This window comes from Mandrillus leucophaeus, unplaced genomic scaffold, assembly GCF_000951045.1.
Source record: "Mandrillus leucophaeus isolate KB7577 unplaced genomic scaffold, Mleu.le_1.0 Scaffold186, whole genome shotgun sequence".
Lineage (NCBI taxonomy): Eukaryota > Metazoa > Chordata > Mammalia > Primates > Cercopithecidae > Mandrillus > Mandrillus leucophaeus.
Window position 1 is genome coordinate 6,756,397 of NW_012101876.1, and position 9,627 is coordinate 6,766,023.

The 9,627-nt window shown below is 37.5% G+C and overlaps 1 protein-coding gene across 1 annotated transcript in view; it reads right to left on the reverse strand.

Moving 5' to 3' along the window:
* The window catches only part of NPHP3 (nephronophthisis 3 (adolescent)), a 46,439-nt gene extending 38,989 nt beyond the window's left edge, over window positions 1–7,450 (reverse strand). Inside the window, exons 1-5 of the mRNA XM_011977984.1 lie at window positions 7,329–7,450; window positions 6,616–6,766; window positions 4,086–4,238; window positions 2,388–2,521; window positions 433–593 (exon numbers count right to left, since the gene is read on the reverse strand). Of these exons, the coding sequence (XP_011833374.1) occupies window positions 433–593; window positions 2,388–2,521; window positions 4,086–4,238; window positions 6,616–6,766; window positions 7,329–7,385 (656 nt within the window). The 5' untranslated portion in view covers window positions 7,386–7,450. The remainder of the gene's footprint in view (window positions 1–432; window positions 594–2,387; window positions 2,522–4,085; window positions 4,239–6,615; window positions 6,767–7,328) is intronic.
* Between the last annotated feature and the right edge of the window lie 2,177 nt (window positions 7,451–9,627).

A 9,627-nucleotide genomic window follows, 5' to 3' on the forward strand; every position in this document is an offset into this window, starting at 1 on the left:
GGTTGCATCACTGCACTCCAGCCTGGGTGACAGAGCAAGACTCTGTCTCAAAAAAAAAAAAAAAAAAGAAAGAAAGAAAAAAGAAAATATATGAATGAATGAATGAATGAATGTGGCTGTGTTCCAATAAAACTTTATTTACAAAAGCAGACTCCTGGCTAGATTTGGCCCTTGGGCTATATTTGTCAAACTCTGATTAAAATAAGTTATAAATTAATGATGTTGATCATACGACCTATGAAAAAAGTCTAACAGCATAAAACTTTTAATTCTTGATTTTATTTAAGTACAAAACAGTTGTAGAACTAGTTGAATTTCATGGATTTTTTTATTATAAGGATGCAATTAAAATTTATCTTTGAAGCTTATTTGGCAACCTCAATTCTATTTAGAGTTTACTGCTTATAATAAATTACATTTTTTTCAGCTTACCTTGGTAATGTTAAGTGAATAAATAAAATAACTAAAGAACTTTTCTCAATTTCCCATTTTCTTACAGTGAGGTATTGATTTTCAACATCTATTGGAAAATAAACAGCATGGAAAAAATATCCCATTGTCTCGCACATTCTCTTAAGTTTAGGTGAATAGTCCTAAAAACAAATGAAAACATATAAAAGCTTAATGCATTTAACTAAAGATCAAGTGAGATTCATACTACTCAAAATAAAAAGTATGCTTTAAAACAGGTTATACTGGATATCTTTTAACATAAACTTTTAAAAATAATCACATTTTAAAGAAAATTTTAAAGAGAAAAGGCATGTTTCTCTCAAATACAAATAATAATAGCTTAGCAACCTGGCCTTTTTCTAGCTCAGAAGATGACTTATTTCATAATAAACCTAGAACAACAGGAGACAGTATTAGGCTATTTTGCTTTGGTATTTGTTTCTTTTTGGTATTATTACCATGAACAATCTGTTTTATTGTCATAAAGAGTGCAAAATATAGATCCATAGATCTGTATAGTAAAAAACATCCACTATGATACATGAGAACGCTAAAGCAGAGAGATGTAAGTTAAAAACACATAAATCTACAATTAACATAGTAAGTAACGATGACTATTATGATGAAAGAAATTAGTAATACCCTCAAAATGTCCTTGGGAATAACATATTCAATTACTGGATGGAAGCTTTGGGCTTTAAAATATTTTATCTTTTTACTAAAATTGAATAATATCACAAAGGAAAGCTAGATGAGTTTGGTAATCAACAACAGGGAAGATGTTAATATAGCAGGTATAGCATGTGACACACATTCTATAAAATTCCCTTGGAACACTGGTAGGCAAGCTTTTTATATAAAGGGTTGGATAGCAAATATTTCTGCAACAATAATAATCGCTTAACAACTTGGCTGTTTTAGCAGGGATCTTTGTGGTTTATTTGGCTTCCATCACAATTTACTCTGCCATTGAATTGGTGGTGTAGTGCCGCCACGGATGATATGTAAACGAATGAGTGCGGCAATGTTCCAATAAACCTGATAGACACTAAAATTTGTATTTCATATAATTTTTACGACATAAAGTATTATTTTCCTTTTGATTTTTTCTACCACTTAAAATGTGAAAACCAATCTTATCTCTGGGCCATTTAAAACAGGCATCAGGCCAGATTTCGCCAACAGGCTATAGTGATCCCTGCCTTAGAATAACTCCAACGGCTGCCTTGGAAAATTTAAACCATGGTAGGGAGAAAATTTTATTACCTGAGACAGACTCAAGGATAGAGCTGGCAGAGAGAGTAACTACAGCAGACACAATCAACAAGAGTCTTAAACATTGTGGAGAATATGCAATGAAAATTTCACAAAAAAAGCCTAGGCAACACAATGAGACCCTTTCTCTACAAAAAAAAAAAAAAAAAAATTAAATTAGCCATATTTGGTGGTGTGTGCCTGTAGTAGTCCTAGCTGTTATGGAGGACTAGGTGGGAGGACTGCTTGAGCTCATGAGTTTGAGGCTACAGTGAGCTATGACTGTGCCACTGCCCTCCAGCCCAGGCAACAGAGCAAGACACTGTCTCAAAACAACCAAACACACACACAAAAAAACTCCAGAAAGTTCCAACACCTTAGTCTGACATTTAAAACTAACTAAAACAAGTTAAAACCTTCTTTTTCTGTCCTAGCTCCCATCCTAGGAAAGTTAATTCCAGAAAGTAAACATAAATAAATAAACCCTCAATTCACTACCTTTCTTTGCATATAATACTGAAAAATATTTTCTCTTAAGAAAAGCCCAAGACGCTGCCTATTCTTTAAGACATAAAATCTAGTAGGAAACTATTTGGTTTAGATACAGTAGTATCAGAAACAGAATATAATATTAACTTATATTTTAAATTGGTGGATACAGAATTTATAAATATCCTCACCTTAAGGAAAAGATCCATCTCAGGCTGGGTTTCATCTGTATAAATGAGGTAACATCTGACAGTGTTACTCCACAGAGAATGTGAAAACAGAGGAGTAACTTGTAATAAACTAGCTACAGCAATATCCCAATCATCTGAAAATAAAATTGCTCAAGTTCATGAAAAAATTACCAGAATACATTTGATCATTCTAAAAAAGTTTAAAAAACATAACAGGTATCATAGAATGGAATCTCATCTTACATGTTAATACTGCCATAGCTTCTAGAGTAATATATTCAAAGGCAATTAGTTTTCTAAACACAAATTCTATCCTAGGACTTGAAGGAATGAATGTCACCAGTGGTTTTCCCTGAGGCACCAGTGGTTCCAGTCAAGTGTCATGAAAAAATTTTACATGAGTTATTTGATTAGTTTGTTACTTGAAGTTAGCCTACATTACCAAGAGGATCTGTAGCTTTACTTTCTTATTATTCTTGAAAGATATTGAGTTAAAAGCAAGCTCAAGAATGACATAAAATGAAAAGTAGCCTTATGCTAACTATATTTAGTGAGAATAAAAATTTAACATATATTTGGCTAGTTCAAGAAGCACAATTTTAAAAATGATTTTCATTTTGCTGATAGAGAAATAACTGTATGGTTTTAAGGAAAAAGAGTAGAGCTACTTATAACTTCTTAGGTCTGCACTGATACTGAAATTCTAAACAGATCTTAGAGCTATTCTGGACACTGTGTTAGGTCAAAATAATGAAAACATTCTTTTGGGTATGAATACAGTTGCCCCTTGATATCAGTGGAGAGGACTGGTACCAGCACCTCCCCTCACATACCAAATCCACAGATGCTCAGGTCCCTTATATAAAATCATGTGGTATTTGCATATAAACTACGCACATCCTCCCATATACTTTAAATCAAGTTTGTCCAATCTGCGGCCTGTGGGCCTCATGTGGCCCAGGATGGCTTTGCAGCCCAGCACAACATCATAAGACTTTTTTGCAATTTTTTTTTTAGTTCATCAGCTATCATTAGTGTTAGTGTATTTTACTTGTGGTCAAAGACAATTCTTCTTCTTTCACTGTGGACCAGGGAAGCTAAAAGATTGGATACCCCTGCTTTAAATAATCTCTAGTTATTTACAATACCTAATGCAATGTAAATGCTATGTAAATAGTTGTTATACTGTAATGTTTCTTATTTCTATTTTTATTGTTATATTGTTACTTTCTTTGTTATTTTTCCAAATATTTTTGATCAGTGCTTGAGTGGATCTGTGGATATGGAGGGAAAATTGTAATATATTACCTAATAGAGCTTTTTGGTATTTTGCTCCATAACCTGCTCTAATCTTCAGCACTATCAAAGAAGCAGAGGGAAAGATTAAAACCTACTATTTTTCAGTTAATCTACATTAGATTTGCTGCTCAACTAAAACACTGGAGAATTCAGACCAGAACACAGTTACCAGAACCTGGCTGGCCAGGCTGGCAGGAGTACCATCTGATCCCCATCTAAATTATGTAACCTCGTCCTTCCTTGTTAGTTACAGCCCCACTGTATGATGGTTTGTCAATGGAAAGCACTAGGAACACAAATTTCATGCTTTGCTAATGGTATTAATAGTTCTAGCACAAGATTATAAAACATGAACAATCACTACCACTAGGCAAGTAATTGACAAAGAGCATGTATTACCTCTGTTAACATTTGCAAAGGGTCCTTCCACATCTATAGAACTATGGGCAAACTCAGGGCCTCTGAAGGACTGCTGAAGCTGGATCATGCTTCCTATGGAAGGTTCACTTCCCAAGGCTCCGCCAGTCCAATATTCACATTGGGTTCCAGCAGCTGTTCAGCAAGAGATTTTTATCTTCTGAAAGTCAACTTACTGAATGTTCAAAACCTCATTACATATACTGAACAGGATTTCTAATTTTAAAAAATACTAAAATATTATAAATATTCAAACGATTTTGAAAATACTTTGCCATTGACTTTTGGCAAAGTTCAAACATACTGATTAACATAATTCTAGTTATCATCTCAAATTCAAAGAGCGGATTAAAAAGAGAAAGATGAAAAGAAACAAGAAACAATAAAATAGAAATCATAATAAGAGGGAAGTTAAAAACATTTTACAAAAAAAAATTCTAAAAACCATTTCTAACTGTACAGCTAAGGCATCAACTAAAATCTGAAGGAAAAAAGCCTCAAAGGTAGACTGTTACTAACACACATGAATATAAAAATATTCATAATTTATTAGGACATAAACTCTTTACAGCAGGGAGTACATCTTTCTCAACCTCCTAGAGCAACAAAATTAATGTCTGAATCGTTAAGAACTTATGAACTTGATGATTTTCTAATAAATTATATTTGCCAGAATGTCTACATCTCTGGCAAAACTGAGCTTACTATTTGTAGCTCTTTGAGTCTCAAGCGGGTGACATTCCCCCTCAAGTGTTCCTTCTTCCTGTTTAACACAAAATACAAAGAAAAAAGACCTAGAAAGGAATTTGTTTCTAATTTGCCAAGACAATTACAATAGTTTTGAAACACTGTACATTTGAATATGTCAATACTGAAATAATCACTAGGACTTGTGTTGGGGTATAAAAAAGCATTTTCTCAGCTACTCTTGGCCGTTAACAATCACTTTTGTTTGAGATGGAGTCTTGCTCTGTCGCCACGCTGGAGTGCAGCGGCGCGATCTTGGCTCACTTCAACCTCCATCTCCTGGGTTCAAGCGATTCTCCTGCCTCAGCCTCCCGAGTAGATGGGACTACAGGCACACGCCACCACGCCCAGCTAATTTTTGTATTCAGTAAAGACAGGGTTTCACCATGTTGGCCAGGATGGTCTTGATCTCTTGACCTCGTGATCTGCCTGCCTCGGCCTCCTCAAGTACTGGGATTACAGGCATGAGCCACCGCACCCAGCCTTCATTTTTTTCCTTAAAAGTTAGCAATAAGGCCGGGCGCGCTGGCTCACGCCTGTAATTCCAGCACTTTGGGAGGCCGAGGCGGGCGGATCACAAGGTCAGGAGATCGAGACCATCCTGGCTAACACGGTGAAACCCCATCTCTACTAAAAATACAAAAATTGAGCCAGGAGAATGGCGTGAACCCGGGAGGCGGAGTTTGCAGTGAGCCGACATCGTGCCACGGCACTCCAGCCTGGGCGATAGAGCGAGACTCCATTTCAAAAAAAAAAAAAAAAAAGTTAGCAATAAAGGCCGGGCGCAGTGGCTCACGCTACTTGGGAGGCTGAGGCAGGAGAATGGCATCTCAAAAAAAAAAAAAAAAAGTTAGCAATAAAAATTCCAGGATGTTGGTCAGATTCCAATGATACTAAAATGAAAATTAAGAAGGAACTGTCAGTTACTATATTTTACTCCAAAATGCATCCATTTGTGAGAATATACTTACAGTTCATTATAAATGGGAGGGTGATTACATTTTTCCACTGCATTTTAAAATAGAATCTTTTTCTTTTTTCAGTATCACACTTTATTAACATTTTCTTAGAATACGTAAATCCTTTCACTCTGTGATTTCAAGCTTTTATTTCCAGAAAAACATATTTTATGTAATTATAAAACAAATACTTTTTGAATAGTTCACAAAGCTATACTGGAAACCACTCAGTGAACTATAATGCAAGTATTCTAAATGATAGTTGCAAAGAATACATCATTATGTAAAGAAATAACACTGCAGAGACTACGAACTCCAATACCCATTCTCCTCTTCTTTCTTCAGTAACAGAACCCTACGTTTGAGTTGGACTCTTGTCTGCCTGGCTGCTGATTACACTACCCAGTCTTCCCAGGTACAGTTCTGACTAATGGGATTTGAGAAGTCATCTTAGGTTGTGCTTTCTGGGAAAGGAATGTGTTCTCCCCTTCCTTCTTTCCCCTGGCTAAAATGCAGATGTGCTGGTGGGAGCTGGGATGGCTATCTTAGACCAGAGAATAAAAGTTATGGGTTAGGGTTGGCAGAGTGACAAAGTAGAAGGAACTTTAGTCCCCAAATTCATACACTTCGTGGAGAAGAGGTGTCTTAGCAGCTGACAGAAAGAACGCACGACTCTATTTGCAACAGTAGTTAAAGCGATAACCTAGTATAGATAAGTAAAAGAAATCTAGCAGAATCCCAAGTTGGCTCTACATGTCATTAGAGCTATGTTGAAAGCTCAAAATATAAATAGGATATACACTTACCAGTGACATCTGTACAGTTGTCGTCTGAATCAGACTCCCCAGGATCAAATACTTGGATGCCCTGAGCCTGTAGCCTCTGAAGTTTGCTCTCCAACTCCCTCTTGGCCCTCAGTAAGTCCTGAATTTCATTTTCTTTGGTCTCTCTAAAAATCTTTAAAAAGAATAATTTTAATTTTGAAAGTTATTTTATAATCAAAAAGTTGTGTCATCAACTTTAAGGGAAAAATATTTCATTCATAAAACCAACATTCATTTGGTCCTCGACGTCCCCTTTCATAGGTTGAATGTCCCAGTACCTTTACCTTACTGTTTTGCAACTGGAAGCCACTGGAATTCCAGCAGGATGCATGTCTGTGGTGTGGGTCTGTCATGTGCACTGCATGACGTTTAGGAAATCTGTTTCTCTTTCCCACTAAATACCAATAATACAACATCCCTAAACATTTCCACATGCTTTTCCCCATACAGAAACGCTTCCCTTCTTTTCGAAATTATTATTAAAATGTTCACTTTCATACATTTTTCTTTGAAATGATCTCAAGTTTACCACATCTAACTCAAAAATGTGAAAGTGCCCTACGCTAATTCTTACAATTTTCATGAATCCTACATAACTTACTTCTATTTATTCACCACATTATATATTATATACACTTTTAGAATATACTGTTTTATTCCATGTTGCTTTGGGGGTAAAAATGTAAGGAATTTACCTTGAATTGCCTTTTAACTTTATCTCTGTCATGTTCAAATGTTGCTGCTCTCTCCATTGCTTGGTATTTTGCTTCTAAAGCACTTTCTTTTTCTCGAAGTATCTTCTGGTATGTTTTCTGAAGTGCCTAGAATAATTTACCTCGTTATTTCCTAACAAAAATAGTCTTGCTCCCGAATTTTACATTCTTTTATATATATATATATATATGTTACGTATCTCAGAATTTTAAGTCTACTTATTATTTTACCAATTATCAGGAACTTCATGTTGGCATTTTATTCAAAACATAATGGAAAAAAACTGCAAGCATGCTTGAACTACAACAAATAAAGACTTCAACATTAAGCTTTCAATGGAAATTAACTTTTTTTGAAACACTGCATCAGTTCTTAAACTTCTTTATGCCTTTTCCATCTTTGTGATAGTAAACATTACATTTTATAAGGCTTAACTTGAAGGATACTTAGTTCTAGGAGACTGTGTACCCCTTGGCACTATGTCTTATTCATCTCACCATCCCTTGAGCACTTCACAGTGCCTGGTACGCTGCAGGTCTCCAGTAAATGTCTGACTCAATGAATGAAATATAGAAGAGTTTTTTCATGCCTCGATATGTGAGAAAGGAACCAGTATGTTTCACAGGAAATCAGGACTTGTGACAGGAGTGACTGTGACACTTGCCAACCCTTATTGCACTCCGCCCTGTTTGGTCTGGCCTTTTCTACCCCCACTGTGCAGTTGTTTCCAACGTACAATGTCTGTTGGGCAGTGGCTTGGACACATTAAATCAGATACTCGAAATGCGCGAGTCCATTTTATACATGCAAGTGCATTAAGGCTGCCCAGTAGGAAAACTGATAAGACAACAGATAAACTGCTATATGGACTTCTTCCCAGACAACCACATTAATTACACAACCGCTAATGAGGGAGTTTAAAAATAAAAACAACAACAACAAAACCTGACTAGAAGAACGTCTAGTCTTGAAGACAGGAGGCTTTTTTTCTTTTAGAAAAATCAGTCTGAGGTATTTATTTCACCCCTGCTGTAACGACTCCAGGAACTCTTAGGCTGCCTAGAAGTCTCTCCCACAGTGAAGAATAAACAAACGACACAACAACGATCAGAAGGGCCCCAAACTGATGGCAAAAAGTCTTAGAGATTTGCTCACAGAAAAGCAACCTCTTGCTTTATATGCTTTTTGTTGTTGTTGTTGTTGTTGTTGTTGTTTTGTTTTTGAGACGGAGCCTCGCTCTGTTGCCCAGGTTGGAATGCAATGGTGCAATCTCAGCTAGGTGCAATCTCGGCTCACTGCAACCTCTGCCTCCTGACTTCACGCCATTCTCCTGCCTCAGCCTCCTGAGTAGCTGGGATTACAGGTGCCTGCCACCATGCGCAGCTAATTTTTGTATTTTTAGTAGAGACGGAGTTTCATCACGTTGGCCAGGCTGATCTCGAACTCCTGACCTCAGGTCATCCGCCCGCCTAGGCCTCGCAAACTGTTGGGATTACAGGCGTGAGCCACCATGCCCGGCTGCTTTATATACTATTTTAGTGAATTATAATGGACCTGCTACATGGAGGGCATGCAATAATTGATTTTAGAGTAAATTAATCAAATGGACTAAGGAAATTTGACTACATCTAGAAAAGGTTTTCAATCATAGCAGTTAAGATGGTGAGAATCAGGAGGCTTCCAGAAAATTTCATGTCAAGACCATTACAATGCAGGAGCCATGAAACTTCACAAAGAAACCGACACATGAGCCCTACTTTGGAGCCCCAGGTAAAATTTTTATAGGGAGGGGGAGGAGGGTAAAACTCCTAGGAAGAGTTTGTTGAGTTGCTTCAACAGATGTCACCAGCCTTCTGAGGGGGTGGGCGCGGGGGCCGGAGTGGAGCTGGAGATTGGCATTTGCCTCCTCAGGACACTTTACGGCTAATTTCTTCTAGGTGTCTGAATAAATAAACCAGAAATAGAAAAGCGGGGGCCAGGCGCGGTGGCTCACTCCTGTGATCCCAGAACTTTAGGAGGACAAGGCGTGAGGATCGTTGAGCCAGGAATTCCAGGCTGCAGTGAGCCGCGATCGTGCCACCGCAGCGAGACCCTGTCTCCAAAAAAAGAGACAGATAAAGGGGAGGGAATTAAGGAATCATTTCAGACTCGAAGAGAATATGGCCTCTCAAATTAAAATGGGCAGTTTCCGCCGAACTTTCAAAGCCGCTTGGTTTGGAGAGGGAGGAGGACGGCCGTGCTTCCCAGGGGTCTCCCGGCGTCGCGGCGCGGCGCGGCCCG